At 52.4% G+C, this 20,742-nt stretch overlaps 1 protein-coding gene and 1 long non-coding RNA gene across 6 annotated transcripts in view; both read right to left on the bottom strand.

Moving 5' to 3' along the window:
• Nucleotides 1-614: 614 nt before the first annotated feature.
• LOC109281579 (uncharacterized) lies at nt 615-9,486 on the bottom strand. The gene is made up of 4 exons (XR_009463331.1): nt 5,549-9,486; nt 3,149-3,243; nt 2,609-2,765; nt 615-2,011 (listed from the first exon to the last, which is right to left on the bottom strand). It is a non-coding gene; the product is annotated as an uncharacterized LOC109281579 (long non-coding RNA).
• A 1,203-nt stretch (nt 9,487-10,689) lies between these two features.
• Nucleotides 10,690-20,742, bottom strand: part of GPAT2 (glycerol-3-phosphate acyltransferase 2, mitochondrial) — a 101,867-nt gene continuing 91,814 nt past the window's right edge. For all 5 annotated transcript variants that reach the window (XM_059730556.1, XM_059730555.1, XM_019481152.2 and 2 more), the window contains 9 exons: nt 20,083-20,153; nt 19,419-19,680; nt 19,076-19,224; nt 18,749-18,826; nt 18,009-18,137; nt 17,033-17,153; nt 16,528-16,593; nt 11,745-11,800; nt 10,690-11,378 (listed from right to left, as the gene is read on the bottom strand). In XM_059730556.1, coding sequence (XP_059586539.1) covers nt 11,262-11,378; nt 11,745-11,800; nt 16,528-16,593; nt 17,033-17,153; nt 18,009-18,137; nt 18,749-18,826; nt 19,076-19,224; nt 19,419-19,680; nt 20,083-20,153 — 1,049 coding nt within the window. In that variant the 3' untranslated portion in view covers nt 10,690-11,261. The remainder of the gene's footprint in view (nt 11,379-11,744; nt 11,801-16,527; nt 16,594-17,032; nt 17,154-18,008; nt 18,138-18,748; nt 18,827-19,075; nt 19,225-19,418; nt 19,681-20,082; nt 20,154-20,742) is intronic.

The following is a 20,742-nucleotide window of genomic DNA, read 5'->3' as shown; positions in this document are numbered from 1 at the left end:
GAACAACATACACTTATGGATGAAAGTGGGAACAAAAAAGAATTGGAGTGAGGTGACGTGTTATAATCAACGTCTAAATGTTCTCAGTCTTACTGTGTTTAATCCCTTCAAAGAATACGAAGGACCACTAATCAAAAGCTTATCTAAAGCAAAAAAGCTTCCCTTTCTAAACTGACAAAAGCAATTCTGTCACATTTTCAAGCAGTGAAACAAAAGGAAATGAGCAATGTTTCAAAATATTTTTTAAAACAAGTATTTACATTCTTACTCACTACTGCAGGTGGTGATGACAGAAATTCCTCAGATCATTTGTGCCCTTTCTCCTAAGAGACTGATGGCAATCTTGGCTACTTTAGCTGGAGCATCAGTCATCATTCATTATCAAGTTAACCTGAGTATCTAATGTCCATTACTAGCCCACAGACGCCTCAAGGAGTTACAGTAGTAATTTATTTCAGAGCAAGAGTTTCGTTCATTGACTCATCCTGAGAAGTTTGTGATAAGATTCAAATTAAGTGATTAGTCAAATCACTGAAAACCATAATTGCCTTTCAGAACTTTAATGAGTCTTCAGAACATTGTAGCTTTCCTCAGGAGAAATAAAAATAACAGAATCAACTAAAAACATGGAGTTTATTTTACTAAATGCTTATGTGCAGTTGTAATTGTTGCTTCTTTCCTATCTAAAATGGAGTGCAAATCATAGCTATGTCAATGAGAGCTAAATGTGACCTTAGCTTTAAGTACAGTAGTCCTGAACTACTAGCACAGGAGGAAAGTGCATTAATACTGGACTAGAGCTATGAATACATAGATTCATAGATGTTAGGGTTGGAAGGGACCTCAGTAGGTCATTGAGTCTGACCCCCCTACCCTGGGCAGGAAAGAGCGCTGAGGTCAGATGATGCCAGGTAGGTGCTTGTCCAGTCACCTCTTGAAGACCCCCAGGGTAGGGGAGAGCACCACCTCCCTTGGAGCCCATTCCAGATTCTGGCAATCCTTACTGTGAAGTTCTTTCTAACGTCCAACCTAAATCTGCTCTGTCAATTTGTGGCCATTGTTCCTAGTTACTCCAGGGGGTGCCCTAGTAAACAGAGCATCTCCTATTCCCTGCCACCCTCCCCTGATGAATTTATAGGCAGCCACAAGATCACCTCTCAGCCTTCTCTTGCGAAGGCTGAAGAGGTGTAGGTCCCTCAGTTTCTCCTCGTAGGGCCTTACCTGCAGGCCTCTGACCATACGAGCCGCCCTCCTCTGAACCCTCTCAAGATTCTCCGCATCCCTCTTGAAGTGTGGCGCCCAAAACTGGATGCAGTACTCCAACTGCAGCCTCACTAGTGCCGCATAGAGGGGAAGCACCACCTCCCTGGACCTGTTCATCATGCATCTGCTATTGCATGATAGAGTGCGTTAGCCTTGTTGATCACTTTGTCACATTGACAACTCATGTTCATCTTGGAGTCAACTATGACTCCAAGATCCTTTTCCGCTGCTCTGCTGCTGAGGTCATCCCCCAGCCTGTAAGTTTGTTGGTGGTTCTCTTTGCCCAGGTGCAGCACTTCGCACTTGTCTTTGTTGTACATTTACATTCGAAAAGAAAAGTAAAATAGTTCATGCTTAGTTGAAAAAAGTCTTTTAAAATGTTTTGTATAAGGCAGAGGTTCCAAAACTTTTTCTTATGCGTACCCCCATCCAGATTTAGCAGCTGTCCGCTCACCCCTAGCAGCCTACTTTTTATATTTTAACCCTGTAAATGCCAATTATTACAATGAAAATTAAATCCGCCATTACAGAATTTCTCCTGCGTATCCCCAGAGATGTTTTGCATACCCCTAGGGCTACGCGTACCACAGTTTGGGAGCGCCTGGTATAAAGCGTTTTAAGATTTCTCTGGTGACTTTTGTAACTTCAAAACCTGTTGTAATCTTGTGTTGATTACTTGCAAGTGCTTCTCAGCTCCTAAAATTTTTTAAGATCCCATCAGAAGAGCAGGTAGTTTGGAAACACCATACTGTCAAAGAGAGAAAATTATAAGACATTCCTTTGAAAGCAAACATTTTCCATTAAGTTCTTGCCTATCTTGAACAGTTTATTTGTCACATTATTTGAAACACTAGAATATGATGTAATGTCACTATTGGAACATGCAGAATAGATTGTTAAATTAACGTATGGCAATGGCCAAAGGACTGTCCCAAAGTGAAAGACTTCCCCGGGCAAGCAAATTTGAGAGGACTCCAGAACATAAGCGCTTATGTTCTGCAACAGAGATTAGGTTAATTCCTAGAGATGGGATTAATACTTTCTCACCTTCTAGAAGTAACTAACGTCTGAATAATTTTAAAGGTGTGGTGAAAGACAGAAATCACACTACACTCATCAGAGGATGAGAGCTTCTTGACACCATTGTTTTCCCTAAAGCCAAGTTTAAAAACCTGACCTCCTCATTTCCCTACTGTTGAACTTTATTTGCAGTTTCCATGTTAAAATAAACCTAACATATTATATATTTGATTTATCCACTGCAAGTTATGTTTCAGCTGTGCTTTGGAGTTGCAGCCACCAACAACGCTGCTGTCAGAAAAAAAAAAGAATAAGTAAAATATACCTAGTTACTTTTTCCAGCAGGTGTTTCTCTGCAATCTGAATATTCTTTTTGCAATTCTTTTAAAAAAGTCAGAAACGAGGTGGCAGTCCTGAGGGATGACTTCTTCTCTTGTAGCTCACCTTATTCCCTTTGCAACTGCTTCAGCTGTGCTTTAGTCCTGCAAAATACCCGAGAATCCAGTTCTCAATATTTCTTTCATAAGGGACTTGGGAGTGTTTTGCTCCTGGGGAGATGGCTTGGCAGGCAGTATAACTTCCAGTTCAAGCGAGGTAAATGGTTTGACTAATTGGGCATGAATACTAGTTAGTGCAAGTCCACAAAATCTGCATTAAGTCTGCAGCTGCCTGACAAGCTGCAGCATCTCAAGGGTTTGCTCACTGCCTAGAGCTCTGGCTCTGGGCACCTGCAGACTGCTCAGCCCCCATCTCATGCCTTAGCCCAGCTGGGATCTGTAACAAGATGGGGTCCTCCATCTACGTATCCTGACAGGCTAATATGCTAGCAATGATAGCGCATTAGGCATACTTAGAACATGCTTACGTCAAGGACAAAACACTGCAGCAATGGCTACTTCATTCAAAGATGTGGTGGAAAGTGCTTCCTCTTTCTCCGGTTGCCTGCTGGTTAAGATCACTCTGCCAGGGAAAAGGAGAGCCATAGTTCCCAGTGCCCCAAGCACCAAGCTGGGGGTACTATCACTCTTGTTGAGGTTGTACCACTATGCACAACCATTCATGGGGCCAGAAAGAGGGAACCCCCAGGAGGGTTTTCTCTCACCCCAATGGCTGCATTTAACAGTAGTTGGCTAAAATACTTGTTTCATAGTTGGTAGGGTCAGAAGGGACCTGAGGAGATCATCTAGTCCGACCCCCTGCCATGGCAGGAAAGAGTACTGGGGTCAAACGACCCCGGCCAGATGTTCGCCCAGCCTTTTTTTAAAAGACCCCCAGGGTAGGAGCCAGCACTTCTCTTGGAAGTTGGTTCCAGGTCCTACCCGCCCTGACAGTGAAGTAGCGCCTCCTAATGTCTAGCCTGAAACTACCCTCCGCCAGCTTGTGTCCGTTGTTTCTTGTAACTCCCGGGATTGCTTGGGGGAACAGGGTCTCTCCCAATGCCTGCTGGTCCCCCTTGACTAGTTTGTAGACTGACACTAGATCCCCCCTCAGCCTTCTCTTGTGGAGGCTGAACAGGTTCAGACCCCTCAGCCTCTCCTCGTAGGGCCTGCCCTGTTGCCCCTGATCACGTGGGTGGCCCTCCTCTGAACCCTCTCTATATTGGCCACATCCCTCCTGAAGTGCGACGCCCAGAACTGGACGCAGTACTCCAACTGCGGCCTGACCTGTGTCGCATAGAGGGGGAGGGTCACCTCCTTGGACCTGCTTGAGATGCATCTGTGGATGCATGACAAGGTACGGTTGGCCATCCTGATCGCTTCCCCACTTTGTCAGCCCATGTTCATTGTGGCATCATCCATGATGACTCCAAGATCCTTTTCTGTCTCAACACTGGCGAGAAGGGAGTTCCCCAGCCTGTAGGCATGCTGCTGGTTCTTCCTCCCCAGGTGCAGCACCTTGCACTTGTCAGTGTTGAACCCCATCCTGTTCTCATCCGCCCACCCCTGTAACCTGTCTAGATCCACTTGCAGCCTGTTCCTTCCTACTAGCGTACCCACTTTACCCCACATCTAGTGTCATCTGCAAATTTGAACAAGGTGCTTTCTACCCCCTCACCCAAGTCTCTGACGAAGATGTTGAATAGTGCGGGCCCAAGGACTGAGCCCTGGGGGACCCCACTGCCCACATCCATCCAGGTCGAATAAGACCCGTCCACCACCACCCTCTGGGTGCGGCCCTCCAGCCAGTTAGTGACCCATCTGACCACGTAGGTATCAACACCATTGTCTCACCCCATTCTCAGTAAGAAACTAAGAGAGACCGTGTCAAAGGCCTTCCTGAAGTCCAGAAAGGCTATATCCACTGCAACACCTGCATCCAAGGACTTGGTGACCTGGTCATAGAAGGCCACCAGGTTGGTTTGACAAGACCTGCCCCTAATGAACCCATGCTGGTTGCCCCTGAGCATAACCTCCCCTGCTGGCCCTTCCCGGACATGTGCCAAGATAATTCTTTCAAAAAGCTTCCCCAGGACCAAGGTAAGACTCACAGGCCTATAGTTTCCTGGGTCCTCCTTCCTCCCTTTTTTGAAGATGGGGACCACATTGGCCCTTTTCCAGTCCTCCAGCACATCGCCCGAGTGCTATGAGTGCTCAGAGAGCTGTGCCAGAGGTCCCGCAATGACCCCTGCTAGTTCCTTCAGCACTCTGGGGTAGAGATCATCAGGACCTGCAGATTTAAATACATCTAGTCCCTCCCAAAGTTGCCTGACAAGGTCCTCATTAACCCGAGGCCTGGGTGTGCCACTCACAGGGCCCTTGGGGGGCCCAGTGGGGGAGATATCCGGGTCCCTCCTCAGAAATACGGAGGCAAAGAAATAGTTGAATATGTCAGCTTTACCATCAGGTGAGATGACCAGATTTCCTAGCGTGTCCTGCAGAGGCCCCACACTACCTGGCACCTTCTTTTGCCCCCCTATGTGTTTGAAAAAGGACCTGTTGTCCTTGATCTGGGTCGCTAGTCCCAGCTCCATTTCCGCCTTGGCCTTCCCAACCACCCCCTACAGCCCCAAGCTGCCAAGGTATAGCCCTCTCTTGTGATGGCCCCTCCCTTCCAACGGGTGTACGCCTCCTTTTTTGTTTGGAGACATTCCCAGATGCTTTTGGTGAGCCACGGGGGCCTTTGCGCCCTCTTGCCCCCTTTGACTCATGTAGGGATTACTTCCCTTTGAGCTTGGAGGATCATCTCCTTAAGGAACAACCACTCCTCCTGGACACAACTCCCTCCTGCTCTGGGACCTCAGTGCTTCCCCCACTAGTTTTCTCACCTTGTTAAAGTCCGCCCTCCTGAAGTCGAGGGCTGCTGCCTTGCTGGAGGCTTTCGCCACCTTGTGCTGAATGGTGAATTCCAGCAGACGATAATCGCTATGGCCCAGGTGGTCGAGCACCCGCAGACCCCATACCAGGTCATCGCCTGTGGCCAGGACCAAATCCAACAAGGCGTCTCCCCTGCTGGGGCTGTGTACCTCCTGGGTTAGGATGGAGGTCCTGTATGTCAGTTAAGAACCTGCATGAGCAGTCAGACCTGGCTGTCTGCTCCTCCCAGCAGATGTCTGGCAAGTTTAGATCACCCATGACAACCACATCCTTGGACCTAACTATCTCTGTGAGCTGACTTAAGAATTCCTGGTCTCGATCTCCTCCTTGGTTGGGTGGTCTGTAGTAGACCCCCACCATTAAGTCCCTTTCTCCTCGACCCCCTTGTATTCTAACCCAGAGCACTTCCATTTGCTCCTCCTCTGACCCAGTGTTACTCACTGTGGATGTGTGTTGCTCCTTGACATAGAGCGCCACATCCCCACCCTTCCTGCCTGTCCTATCTTTCCTGTAGAGTCTGTAGCCCTTGATATTCACTGCCCGGTCATGCGTTGGGTCCCACCATGTTTCGGTGAGCCCCACTCAGGAGGACTAGTTCCTCCTGCTTGTTCCCCATGGTGCGAGCATTAGCATAGAGGCATTTGAGGCCTCCTGAAGATGAATGGACCGCCCCCCTAATCCCAGTGGTACCCAGGCCCATGTCACTTACCTGATTACCTGTTTCTCTTGTCATCGGTTTAGGCTGGGCCGTTCCTGCCGGCGATGCTTGGCTTGCTTGTCTGAGGCTTCCTCCGCTCACACCATCCCCTTCACCCAACAAGCCTAGTTTAAAGCCCGCTGGAGGAGAACTTAACTAAGAACTTAACTTACTTCACCATCTCCAGTGAATACTGCAGTCACGCTCCTTCTCCTGGCCCCAGGACTCTTTACTATACAGTAGACCAACTAAATCAGAGATGCAGAGGCTTTTGTAAGGGACTGCCATTCTTGCCAGCACAGCAATGGATGAAGTGAGCTGCTGCTTATGAATGTTTATTCATCTTTGATTTCATTAGTCTGGAAGGTGCAAACCTACCATGCCTTGTACCTGACTTTAGACTAACACAGTTCACTCCCTCTCTCTGCAAAAGTCAGGGACGTCCCTGCAGAAAAGGACAGGATCTTCTCCCAAGTGCATGGCCTCTTCTCTAATGTCCAGACATCCTGGCATCCTTCTCATAGCAGGGTGAGGAAGAACTCAGGCGAGGTCACCCAGCAGAGACAGCTCAGACCTTCCTGTCACCCTGAGCTACCGTTGCAGCAGTCACTGTCCCCCCACCCCAGCTTGAGCAGAGACCAAAGCAAAGGCAGGAACTTCCCTGCACCAGTAAACAGTGCACAGGGGACAGACTAGTAGCATAGACAGTGAAGTTAAATACCACAACATGGAGCAGGCACCAGAGGCTACGAGAAGGGAAGCCAAAGAGCAAAGCCCGTCAGACACAGCCCAGCACCAGATCGCCTCTCCCCTGGCCCCCCTGGGGCTGGGGACAGTGAAGCTGGGAGCAGTGTGGCAGCAGGGAGCCACACCAGGTTGTGGAACCAGCAGGGCACCATGCAGGGCATTTCAAGGGCTGCTGAGTCATTTCAAGTGGCCAATGAACAATGGGAATCACAGCTGGAATTAGCTGGGAAATCCTCCCCTGTCAAATATAGTGCCTATCTTTACAAAAGGGAAGAAGGAGGATCCGGAGAACTACAAGGAATTGTAACACCATTGTCCGTGTCCAGTGTCCAGTAACCAGGCCTGCAAGCAAGGATTCCCACTTACTGGGCACCAAGAACCAGGAACTGAAAGCTACCACTGATGTGCACTGCTTCCTAGGGCCATCCCCTCTCCATGGGGGCCACCTTCTTCTTGCTAATAATGTGCTCTTCACCATGGGGCTGCAGACTCGCTTGGGATTTCTGGAGGCTGCTAGTAACATGCACTCAAAGGCTAACTCTGGTTAAGACCAGGAGGTGTCTCCATAATTATCCCATGCGCTGTTGCCCTTTGCTGCTGATACCCCACCCCTGCTTAACTATCTCTTCTCTGTTTGCACATCTGTCTTCAGCCTCAGCTTCCACTGCTCAGCAGCTTCCAGCCCTGGGGGCTCCCAGGTTCAGCAACCTGAACCAGTACCTCAGTGGTGCAGTGCAGATGGCATCTCACACATAGCTCTTTTGCTGGCAACGCTGCTTGGATGTGTTACAACGCTGCCATCACCAGCATACCACTCCCCAGGGGAGAATCCTCCTGCACCAGCCAAGCATCACCTAATGGAGGCAGGCTCCATCCCACCCTCTGCAAATGCCAAGTATTGGTGCCCAACCCTTCCCCATGCACCAGCCAATGCTTGTGACACTTGGGAGTCCTCCTCTACGCATCTGAGCTAGAAACACTCCCTTCTCCACAGTCCCCACTACACACAGCCACAGCTGTAAGTAGGGGAGGCTGAGCCATCGGAGAACACCCTGCAGAACACAACCCCAATCTGGGTCATTTCCTGTAGCAGTAAGAAACAACCAGCCAACAACAGGACTCTTTCCGTACACAAGAGACTTCTAGAAGAGCTGAGATCCAACAACACCAATGTCTATTTCTATTCCGGTGCAGGAGGAGGGAGCAGTTCCCTCCAGGAGCACAGATCGGAGAGGGCACGGGGGAGGCAGAAGGCTTGAGTTTTGGGAGGGGGGTGAATAGTCCAGCACCAGGACTGCAAAGCCTGGGACAAGTGGGGAACTGCCTCTTCAGCACCAAGGACAGCAGTGCAGGGCCTGCCCACCTTTGCAGCACCTACCGCGCAGGCTCAGGGCTGTTCCTTGAAGGGGTCTCCCGAAGTAGGGGACACTCCCAGGGGTGATGTGGGTAGCCCTTCAGAGCAACAATCATACATGTGTCGGTTTCCTGGGAGCCAGGAGGAGGGGTCACTAATTGCCTGGTGGATCGAACAAAACACCTGGGTTCTCATCTCCCGTCTCTTCCACAAGGCAGAAGCAGACAGTGGGGGATGCTGCCCACCGACAAGCTCCCTAGAAGGCACCACTGCTATGGGATGGGGAGGACACCACTTTATGGTGGCTTAGAGGCTGTGCAAGCCACACAGCTCTTGGAGGTGAGAATCCCCCAACTCTAGCAGCCCCTCTCCTTACCTTTCATCCAGCCCTTTTCTCCCCAGTCAGGAACCTACAGGCCTACAGCCTGTGGTGACCAAGTGTGCACCGTCCCACTAGGAAAGCAGGGTCTTGGAAGTCTCCAAGGTCCACTGGCTCTGTTTAAAAGCATGAGCAGCACTGAATGGGTGTCCAGACCCTTGCACCTCCTTTGCCCCAGGGCAGTCCAGGAACCAAAGATCAACAGTCTGAACTGCCCCTAAGCAGAGCCCTGACTGGCCTGTCCTCAGCGAGCAAGGGCTTCCAGATGTTCCCTAGGGGCAGCTCCTGGGCAATTCCCCCTGCCAGCTCTCAGCATGTTGGCAGCTCTTGCCCTGAGCTGCAGCCAGAGCTGTGCCAAGCTCATCCTGTCTGCCTGGGTCACCCCCAACACAGATCATCCACCTGGCCTTGCCATAGTTTTCCCAAGCTCAGGGAGTTCTCTTGGGAGACCAGGTTGGCTGGTCCCTTCCCTGCCCTGTCCCCCCAACCTGCCATGCTCTTCTCCTGGCAACACCAGGGCTCAGTTCAGGGAGGCAGGGGCTCTGGTCCTCCAGATTGGCCCCTTGCTGAGGCAGCACCTCCCCATGGTTCCTGCTGCTCTGAAAGCTTTTGCCCTGGGGATAAAAACAGAAACAGGGTGGGCAGGCTGGGGGCAGTCTCCCCCTTTACCCCTCACTATGGACCCCACATACATCCCAGAGCTGCCCCCCAAGCCCATCACACTCTGACTCCAACCCTGAGGGCTCCCCCTTCCCCACCCCAGGCACCCACCTGAGCCCCCCGGATGATCTTGTGCTCTAAGCTGGGGGTCCGGGAGCAGCAGAAGTGACAGAGGCAGGGCAGCATCAGAGGCCAAAGTTGGTTCCTGCGCTCCCAGGGCGTTGCCCCAAGAGCCCGGCCTGAGCTCAGCTGCTCTGCCCTGATGCCTGTGGCTGTTCTACACTGCAGCAGCGCCTGGGTTCATCTGATCCGCTTCACATTGTGGCCAGGCAGGCTTCAGAACAGGGGCCAGGAACAAAGAACCAGCCTCAGCCTCAGAAGAGGAGAAGGAACAGGCAGGGTGGGATGCAGGGACTCTGGGAGCAGCGGGAGGCCAGGGGAGGGAGGGAGGGAGATGGAGCCAGGAAGGAAGGGAGAAACAAGAGCGGAGCAGAGCAGTCCCCTAGCCCCCAAGCACAACATGGGAGTGGCAGCAGAGCATGCTTATTACACAGGTGAGACCAGGGACGGGAATTCCTGTGGGCAGAACAGCAGTGGCGGCAGCAGCAGGGCCTGGGGGCAGTGTGAGCCCAGGGCAAGAGAGGTGAGGGCCCAATGGGGCAGGGCAGACACAACAGAGCTCGAGCCAGAGTGGTGCAGGGAAGAGAAGGGGGTGGCAGGTTCTTGCTGTGCTCCCCTGGTGCTGTGGAGAGGAGACAACCATAGTGCCAAACAGCTGGGCTCAGAGCCCTCCCCAGCAAGCTCCCCTGGGGGTGCTGGCATTGGAGTGGCAGAGGCTACTGGGCCTCGCCCCCGGGCTTTCGCCTCCCTGCTGGTGACAAAAATGGTAGGTGCCTGGAGAATCCTGCTGTCGGTCTCCCTGGCAGCTCTTACCGAAGCTCTTGCTCTTCCTCTGCCCAAACACAGGGGCTAGGTATTGCCTAGCTCCATGCCAGGTCAGGCAGGGCACCAGGAAACTGTGCTCACCCCTACAGACCCAGCAGGGCAGGGGCACCAAGCATAAGGCTCTGCCAAGGGCAGGGCCCTCTCCTCTGCACAGAGGGCTCTGAGCATGGTACCGGTAGGAAGGCCGCTGGATGAAACCAGCCAAGCTGCCATTAGTAGTGTGCTCCCTGGTGGGGGGACCAGTGCACAGCTCGATGCTGTAGCCCAGCCCTCAAACTTCTTCCCTTGAAAGTAGAAGCCAGTCTGGGGGCCAGATCTGACTCTTTGGCTTTTAATTAGCTCCTTTTTCAGTGACACTATTTTAACTAGGCTTGAAACAACATCAGTCCTTGTGACACAGCAACATGACCCTCCCACCTGTTGCATCTAGGCTGAAACCATTTGCCAAGCGCTCTGTGACCTCACCTGTGTTTTCCAGCCGTGGTGGGGAAAAGACACCAGGGAGATGCCCAGAGACTTTGGAAGTGGTAAGCCCACCCTCCAGCCCCCAACCTCAACATCCAGGGGAAGACCCCACAGGCTATCAGCAAACCCACAACCCAGGTACAGTCAGCAGATCTATCCCCCTCTCAAATTAGACACGAGTATTTCAGCCAAATGCCAGGATTTCCCTCTGCTCCAATTGGTGCCCTCCCTCATAACCCCATCATGGCTGGGCTGGCCACCAGCCACCACATCACAGGGGCATTTCCTCAAGCAGACAGGACAAATATTCAAACTTTGCAATGTGGCAGTCTGGCTTCCATTGGGTGAGGGAGGCACAATGGGATCTGGGATGGGATATGACTTCTCAAGGCCCGAGACAGCCCTCCTGCCATGGCCCTAGCAACATATAAACTGCTGGATGAACTTCTTCAGGCTCTCCTGGTTCTCTCTGAGGGAGAAAGATTCTGAGAGGTAGAGCTTGGGCCCTGCTGGGGTCGGCAGCTCCTGCAGCACCTGGCAGGGGGAGAGGGAGACAGAAAGAGAGCCTTGTTTTCCAGCCTCTAGACCAGCCTCAGCAGATCAAGGCCAGTGCTATGCTGACATGGACCTCACCCTGCTCTTGGGCAGAGAGTGGGCCCCTGAAGTTCTGGGGATGGGAACCAGGACAGGTTGAGGGGAGCAATTTAACCCATGTGCATCAGAGAGGGGACGTGCAGCCAGCAGCTGCCCCTGCACCCCGGACCAGCTGTGACTTGGGCCCAGTGGCTAGGAGGGAGAGAAAGTCTGCAGGCAGATCCCCAGGGCCTGGCTAGGTAGGGGGAAGCAAAAAGCAGGGTTGGTCAGGTTCCCCGGGGAGGGCAGGGAACAGAGCACACTCACCCCTAGCTCCTTGAAGGTCCGGACAGAGCTCACAGCCATGCTCCTGTTCACACACTCTGAGGAAGAGAAAGTAGCCAAGTGTAAGTGCTGGGGGCCTGGAATATGCTTGCTAGGATGGTAACACTCCTCACTGCCCTACACTGCCCTGCACAGCTGCAGCAGGCTCTTCTGGTTCCCTCTGGCTGGGGGTTGCTCTTGGCTGGCTCCTGGGCTTAGATCACCCCACAGGGCCCAGCAGGCTCCAGTAGGGTCAGAGCCCTGCAATTATGTTGTACCTGGGATAGTGTGAGGGGACAGTTCACATGGCTAGTGATATATGGTATGAGCAGGCTGGGGAGAAAAAGGAAGGTGCTCTAATGTGATGTAATTACAGCATGTAATTAATTCTCAATTAATCAAAAGGCTCAATTAATCATGTCTGCTGGAGCGTGGTAATTACCACACTCCAACAGACTCCAGCATCACGTGTATCATTGTCCTCGTGCTGAAAAATAGCAGTGGGGCGCTTTAAACTAAAGCTCGTTCAATGAGATTTAGTTCAAAATGCCCTGCTGCCATTTTCCAGCATGGGGATGCTGATACATGCGACGCTTCAGGTGCTTTAATTAGCGTGGCTCTCAGAGCGGCGCTAATTAAAGTGCCCCTGCCTTGCCTCCCAGAACATGTCTATAAACGCCCTCTGAGCTCTTTGCAACTGAAAAATTGCTGTTTTTTGACTACAGAAAAACGCGCAACATTAATGGCTTTTCCAAGACAGACCTTGACTCTAAAACCACTGGGAACCACTCCCTGATATAAGAGCAAGAGAGATGCTTGTTCTGAGATACAGTACAAAGCTGTAGCCTATTGAAAGCCTCTATCAGAGTCAGAAGGAAAAAAGGTGATGGATGTCACAGTGGGTGTCTGCCAAAGACCACAGAGCCAGAAGGAAGAGTTGGATGAGGCCTTCTTCAAACAACTAACCAATGCTGCCAAGTTAGAAGACTTTATTTTTCTGCAGGACTTCAGTTACTGGGACACATGTTGGGAGGGAAACACAACAGTGCACAGGCATTCGAACAAGTTATTGGGGGGTTTTGGGAATGGGTTTTTGGTACAGACATGGGAGAGGCCTACCAAGAGGGAAGCTCTTTTCTACTTGCTGCTCACAAGCAGGAGGAATTGACTGAGAGCATGAAGGTGGAAGGTAACCTGGGAGACAGGAACCATGCAACGATAGAGTTCAAAATACGAAAGACAGGATGAAAGGATCAGCGAAACAAAGACGCTGGACTTGTGGAAAGCACGCCTTCACAAGCTCTGGGAACTGGGGGGGCAGGATCCCCTGAGAAGTGAATCTGAAGGGAAGAGGAGCCCAGGAGAGGTGGCTGTATTTAAGGAGGCCTAATTAAGGGTGCTAAAATGAGTTATCCCTATGCAATGAAAGACCTGAGAGCACAGCAAGAGACTGGTCTGGCTAAACAGTAAAACCTTAGGATTCCTTTATTTGAACTTCAACAAGTGGAAACTTGGCCATATAACTAGAAGAGGGTGAGCCTCACACAGGAAGAGATGCTGAAAGGCCAGGGCACAATCTGAGATGCAACCAGTAAGGGTTGTATAAAGCAATAAGAAAGGATTGTCCAACTGTAGACCCTAAGCTGCTTAATGGCAGCATGGTAGAGCTCTTGTTTGATCAAAGCCTGGGGAAGAGCAATGGCAGCAGACATGTGCAGGTGAGAACACTTTAGAATGGATTCACAAGATAAACCCAGGTATTTCAAATAGGCGTCCACAGTGGTAGGTACATTCTGGCCTGTTCTGCGCTTAGGGAGATGTTAGTGATTTTAATGACAAGCCTGAATTATTTAATGTTTTGGGTTTTTTTACTTTGGTCTTTATGAATAAAGTCAACAAGCAGGTGACAGGTGCAGCTGACAGCAGAGATAAGGAAGGACAGAAGCAGCTTGGCTTGGTAGAGGAACAGGACAGGGATTACTTGGAGAAGGTGAATCCAGGTCAGCGGGGCCAGAGGAGATGGGACCTAGAGTGCTCAAGAAAATGGGTAAGGTAATTTCAGAGCCACTGGCTGTCTTTGAGACTGCGAAGATGTTGGGTGAGATCCCAGATAGCTGGAAAAGGGCCAACAGAATACCCATCTTTAATAATTACAGACCAGGCAGGCTGATCGCAACACCAGGCAAAATGTCATTAAGGAACATAACTCTAAGCACCTGGAGAAGAACAAGGTGATCAGGAAAAGCCAACATGAATTCACCCAGGGCAGGGCAGTTTCTTTTTATGACATGGTAACAGACTCTGTGGATGGGGGAAGAACACTGGATGCGACTTACCCTATTTTTAAAGGCTTCTGCCACTGTCTGTCATGCCTTTCTTGTTAATAAGCTAACAAGGGCTATTAACATTGGGTCAGGATTAGTGCTGAAGAATGGGAGACCACCTGGAACAATGGTCCTCATATATCCATCTGCACTATAATAAAAGATTCATTTCAAATCCTACTTTGAAAATGTCTCACCCCACTCAAAATTAAACATATTTATGGTACAAACACAGGCTAATGTTGGAGGGAGCGTGCTCAGCTTGGAGGATTCTATCACAAACGGTGGAGGGGTCCCCGACTCAAACCGTTCTGGAAGAGGTTTGGAGACACGGTGAGGGAAACAACAGGGTGCCAGCTATTCAAATCACCCATGGTATTCTAGCTGAACCTTCTTGTGATCTCTGCAACATAAAGGAGTCAAAAGGGGATAATCACTATCTACAGGTGGCTGCAAGAATTATAACTGTAAAAGCCTGGAAGAGAAGGGACACCCCAAGAATCACTGACCAGTTTCAAAAAGTACAGAATGTTTTAGAAATGACAAAGCTGTCCTCTCTGGTTCTACGGCAGAGAAGGAAAACAGAGGGGTTTTTTACATTTGCTAAAAAAAGAATCTTTCTGCCCCCAACCTAGAAAGTTTAAAAAACCCTTTTGAATAGGCAAGTGTGAGTTCTACGAGATAACAATTAAGAACGAATTTGGCATAAATTCAATATGTAAAAACAGAGATGATAGTGAGATTTGTACTATGCAGAGTTCTGAGGAAGAACAGGGGGTGAACTATTATACAGAGATGAAGAAACACAAAAGCTTATCATCAAACTGAATACTGAAACATAAAGGACCTGTCAGAGCCTGAAAGGAAGAGAAGAAAAGAACGCAAAACTCCTGTGGACATGGACTTGGGCTAAGGGAGCGTGGTTGCTAGAATATAAATATCTGTCTTTATGTATATTTTAGGGGATTGGCTATATCTTTGAATGTTAAATTTGTTAAGTTACACTTGATAATAAATACAGTTTAAAAAGAAGTTAAAGATTCACACACTTACAGCAAGTACTGCAAGGTGAACATGAAATTGGTTGGATCAGTGTGCTCAAAAAGTAATTATCAATAGCTTGATATACAGTAGGGAGGACGTATTAAATGAGCTCCCCAGGGGTCTGTCCTGGTTCTGGTATCACAATCTCTATTAAGAACACCAAGTCCGTTTCCAGAAAAGGAGTTGGAGGTTACAGCAGATGGACCCCAAGCTGAACAGGAGCCACCAGTGTGCTCTTGTTGCAAAAGAAGCCAACAGCTTAGCAGGCTGTATTAACAGGACCATCACTTGCAAATCAAGGCACAGGATTCTCCATGCCTGCTTGGTACTGCTGAGGCCTTACCTGGAGTCTGGTGTCCTGTTTCAGGGCCCTCACTTCAAGAAAGATGAAGACAGATTGGGAAGCATCCAGCCAAGAGCAACAGAAATGGAGAGATTTGAGGAATACGACTTGTGAGGAGAGAGGGGTCACTTACAATGTCCATGCCTTATCTGGCAGCCGGGAAGGTGGAAGCAAACCCTTACCCCCTCAGACAGGGGCTGCTCTAAGAGTGGCAGTGGGGAACTCCCTGGGGGCCACCCATTCTAGCACCCTGCCCGCCTCCTTCCCCCCCACCACAAAAACGTTACTCTACAGCTTATGGGGACAGGCTGAAAGCACAGGGATTATTTACTCTGGAGGAGACTGAGGGGGTATTTGACAGCCATCTGCAGTACCTGACGAGTGGTTGGTTATTGAAACAATGCAGACATACTCTCTGTGACAGCAGGGGACAGGGCTAGGAGCCAGGGTCTTAAAATGCAGCAGGGGAGATTGAGGTTGGAGGAGAGGAAGAACTGTCTTACTGAGGGTGGTTTTGCATCCAACCAGGCTGCCCCGAGAGGCATGGATTCTCCCTCTGCAGAAAAAGCTGGGGTGGATCCTGCTTCAAGCAGGGGCCTGGCCCAGCAGTGACCTCCTGAAGGCCCTGCCATCCCGAACCAATCTGTGATTCTATAGCTGGGGCCCATCCAACCAAGCCTGCTGCTTCCAGATTCAGCAGCAGCTTCCTCACCCCAGCAGGTTCCCTGCCAGAAGCAGGGCAGCTCAGAGACCCCCTCTGGCCTGATTCCTAGCATTCACCACCAGCTACCGGGGTCTCTATCACCAGGCTGAGCAAGGAAGCAGGCACCAATGTGCCATTCCATCAGCTGTCGGCAGAGGGCAGACACCCCTAAGACTTCTGGCACAGGCCATGCTCCAAGCACAATTAGCCTCCACAGGTGGAGAACCCCTCTCCCACTGGGAAGGAAGGAGGAGGGTGGTGGGAGAAATGGGGCTGAGCACAGGAGGACGACAGGCACAGACCTGCTAAGGGCAGCATGGCCCAGGAAGCTGGCTCAGAGCTGCTTCCCCCTGAAGAGTGCCTCAGACTCACCAAAGGAGCCGTCTTCCCTTGCCTTCCTCAGCAGGAACTCTTGCAGCTTCTCCGTGTACGCTGGCTCTGCAGAGGGCATGCAGGGAGCCGATCAGAGAGGAGCAACCCATGACACCCAGTGTCCATGCAGTGAGCTCAGCTGGGCCTCTGAAGCACAGTCCAAAGGAGCCAGATACCCCAGGGAGCCCTTCACTGGCCTGGAGGATGGCTTGTTAAGCTCTAGAGCAGTCCAGTATTGGTGTTGCCATGGTCTGAGTGAGGAACCCCCACCACAAAGCCACCAGGTCACGGACCAATAGACGCCCCCCTCCTCCCCCCAAGCCTGGGAAGGCTCCTGAGTGACAGCTGGCTGAAGGGCTGAGTGTTAGCACAGGATAAAGTCATGAGTTCACAGCCCAGCTCCACTGCAGCCTAGCTGGGGTTCCTATCTCTGTGCCTGGAGTTCCCCAGGAGCCATGGCAATGGTGGCTGGAGCTGTGCTGTATGCAAGGGACAGAGGCCATACCTGGCTGGGGGCAGCAAGACTCAGCAAGGAAGGCAGCAGCTCTCTCGTAGGTCCTTAGCACAGGGCTCAGGAGGCTACAGAGGAAGAGGAAGAAGTCGAAGCAGTTGTCCAGCTGGCTTATCTGTAGGGAAAAGAATGACACATCAGTGCACCAGTGAGACTCACAGATTCACAGAAGTTTAGGGCTGGAAGGGACCTTATGAGATCATCGGGTCCAGCCCCCTCTGCCCTGGGCAGAAAAGACTGCTGGGGTCAAATAACCCCAGCAAGGTGTGCATCCAGTCTCCTTTTGAAGATCTCCAGGGTAGGTGCCTGCACCGGAGCTCAGTTTCCTCTCAGCGTCACACAGCACGGGGCAGGGCCAGGGCTGGGATGGTAGGGGGCTGTGGGGCCCTGGCAGAGCTGAGAGGAGCCCAAGGCTGGGGTAGCAAGGCTGCTGGAGTGAGGGCCCCTGGGAGCTGAGAGACCCTGCCTAGGCAGCATGAGCTGTGGGGGTTTCAAGCAGCCCCTGTCCTCACCCTGCTTTCCTCCTATTTCCCCACACACCAAACCTCAGACTGTCAGCATCACCACTGAGGCATGTGCTGTGGCCCTGGATCCCTGGAGCAGAACCAGGACCCCCATGAGGCGACAGGCTTCCTCCTGACCAGGACATGATGTGGTGGACCTGCAGATGGCCCTCAGGTGAGCTGCACTGAGGACTCTGTTCTCAGCTCCCCCAGGCCTAGGTGGGATCATCCCAGCTCTGCTGTGGCTCCCAAGCGCACTCATGCAGCAGGCAGGCAGAGACAGGGCTGCCCCTGGGGAACACCAGGGCTGGGGGGGGGCACCCCCCATACTTAGCCAGCCCCAAAGGGGAACAGGAGCCCTGGTGGAAGGGGGAGGGAAGCCAAGAGCACCCATCATTGCCCCCCTACATGTGCTGTGCAGGACCTGAGGGCATCTGCTGGCAGTATTGAGGGCAAAGCAACAGTACCTTGAAGCAGCGCTTGCCACTGTCCTCATCGTAGTCGCTGCTATCACTGAACTCGCCCGTCTCCTTCCACATCAGCTCCCCAGAGAAACGTCGGCGGGAGGTGTCACAGGCTGGACGCTCGCTAGATGCCTTCAGGGAGCAAGGAAGGCAGGTGATGCCTGGAGCCCTTGACCTGGGATGGGGTCTTGCTGTGGGACAGGCCTGGAGGCTTCTGGGTCACCTCCATACATCACTCCTCCACCGCAAGGGACCCAGAAAACGACCTGGGGCTCCCTTTCCCGCTTGCCAGTCACCAAACCCCACCAGGCAGGGAGAGCTGTACCAAGACCTTCTCCTCCCAGCTCTGGGCCAAGCCCAGTTCCTGACAGTAACAAGACACCAGCTCCTCCATCTATGTGGTCCCAAGGGCATCCCCTGCCCCACTTGCTAGGACCAAGTCCGCGAAGAGCTGAGAGACCAAACTGACTCACTCACAGGAGTGGGCTGGGACAGGCAGCCCAGGCACCCAGAGCAGCTGAGGGCAGGTAGGGGGCTTGGGATAACCAATGGGCCTGGTCTGTCGCTTTTCCCCAGCGCCACTAGCTCCCACAGGTCAAGAAGGCTGTATGCACCACCCACGGAAGGGCACGCTGGCTGATGAGGGGCGGGAGGGAGGGCTAGAAGCTAAGTCCCTGCTTACTAACAGACCAGGTCTCCCTCATATTCTCCTCCTGCCCCAGATGGGGCTCACAGGCACCTACCTCCTCGGCCACCAGCAGCCCGCACTGGATCAGCTTGTCCAGGACATCCTGGCAGTAGCAAAAGGCCGACTGGCAGGGCTGAAGGAAATGAGAGGCATGTCACCAAACAGAAAGCAACCTGGACCTCCCCAGAGACCATCAGAGACCACAGGGATGGGATGCAACCCATCTGCCCCAGTCCTGCACCCCAGCCCAGCACCTCTGCCTCCCACCTGCAATGCAAGCAGCCTGTGCTGTCTGGGCACAGCCACTGGAGGGCAGCACCCTCACACCCAGCAGGAGCCTGCAGGGAGTTGGGGGGGCCCTGGGGTGCTCAAAGGGTGCTACCTGGAGCAGGAGGAAGTCCCAGGGCAGAAGCTGGACCAGCACCAGAGTCTTCTCTTGCAGCTCCTGTTGACTCAGGATGATGTCGGCTGGCAGGGCAGTGGGCCCCAAGAAAGGCAGCATCTCCACAAGGAGGGCATTGATGGCGCAGGCTGCAGAGGCCCAGAGAGACTCAGGGCCCTCATGACTCCCTGGGCACAGGCTGGGGGGCCTTTCCTTGCCTGCCTCTCTGCTTAATTCTGCCTCCAGCCTCTGGCATAGAGACTGGAAGAGACCCCTTTGCAACCAGACCACAGCCCCTGGTACACTGGAGACCCTCCCTGATCCCCCCAACCAGACCACTTACCCCCAACAGCCTCAGCCATGAAGATGGGCAGGAGGGCAGCACCATGCAGGCTCAGCTGTCTCATGACTGGCTCCGTGGCCTGGGGTGCCACCAAGACATCACCTAGGGAGAGCTGGTGCAGGGAGACGCAGCCCCGGAGAAGAGTCAAGCTATGCAGCACCAGAGCCCAGAGCTGCCCCGAGAAGGCCACATCTCTCTGGCGCAACAATATCTCCTCCGTCAGCCATGCAAAGTCTGACATGAGACGGGAGAGGAAGACGCCCTGGGGTGGGGAGCAGAGAAGTGGAAAGCAGGGCTTGGAACAGGCTCCTTGCCAATGGAGACCAAAATCTCCCAGGAAAATATCTCCCCTCCCACAGGACCTGAAATCAGCACCCCAGGAGGCAATCCCCTGCTCAAAGGGGCTGGCAGGGGCCTCAATGCCCATCCCTGCCCATAAGATGGGAACCATAATGCCAGAAGCTGCCAGGAAGCCTTTTTCTTGCTCAGCAAAGGAGAAAGGAAAAGCTACTATGTGGAGGGGTCGTAAAGCCATGACTGGAGGGACCCTGCGGTCTAAGGTGGCCCTGACACCATCAGCCACAGATGGTGCCCAGTTTGCTTCCTACCTCAGGGAACAGGGACCCCTTAGAGAATGCAGCTGCACCCTCTCCCGACCCCATACCTCGCGGTGCTTGTGTAGCAGGAGGGCAGACGTAATCCCCACAGCCGTAACAGCAGAGCAGGACACGCCAGCTGCAAGGGAAGCAGGGAACGTTAATCGCTGCCTGAGCCCTGCAGTGGTGGATGCTGGCCAGCGGGATACCACTGACACTCAGCACCAAGGGGGATCGGGTCCAGTGTCCCGCCTCATGCCTGTCACATCATTTAATTGGTATAGTGCTGTCACGTGCTCCCAGCTGGGACACAACCAAGTCCCCAACTACTGTGGGGATACTGCATGCAAGATGGAAACAGAGGCAGGCTGACAAGAACAAGTGGCAAGAGCAAAGCCAGAAGAGATCACACTGGTACTCTAGGTCCATGCAGTGCAGGAGGTCAGACAACCCATAATGCATAGCTGCACTAGTGTGGTACACAGACCTCCACACAAAGCCTGAGGGGGCTGGTGAGGCAGAGAATCCACCCCATCCTACAGTGCAGGGGAGGGAAGGCACAGACAAAGGGTTTTGGGGAGAGGGCAGGACAACATCCTGCCCACTGGCTATTCTCCAGGGGAGATGGGAGCCTCTTCTCTCTGCCTCTGGGTGCCCTGGAATGCACATCTGTTTCTCCCCTCCACAGCCAAGGTGCCGCTGGCTCTTCTATACAAAACCCCAAGCCC

Source organism: Alligator mississippiensis, chromosome 7 (assembly GCF_030867095.1).
Source record: "Alligator mississippiensis isolate rAllMis1 chromosome 7, rAllMis1, whole genome shotgun sequence".
Lineage (NCBI taxonomy): Eukaryota > Metazoa > Chordata > Crocodylia > Alligatoridae > Alligator > Alligator mississippiensis.
This window is presented reverse-complemented; position numbering and strand designations above follow the sequence as displayed.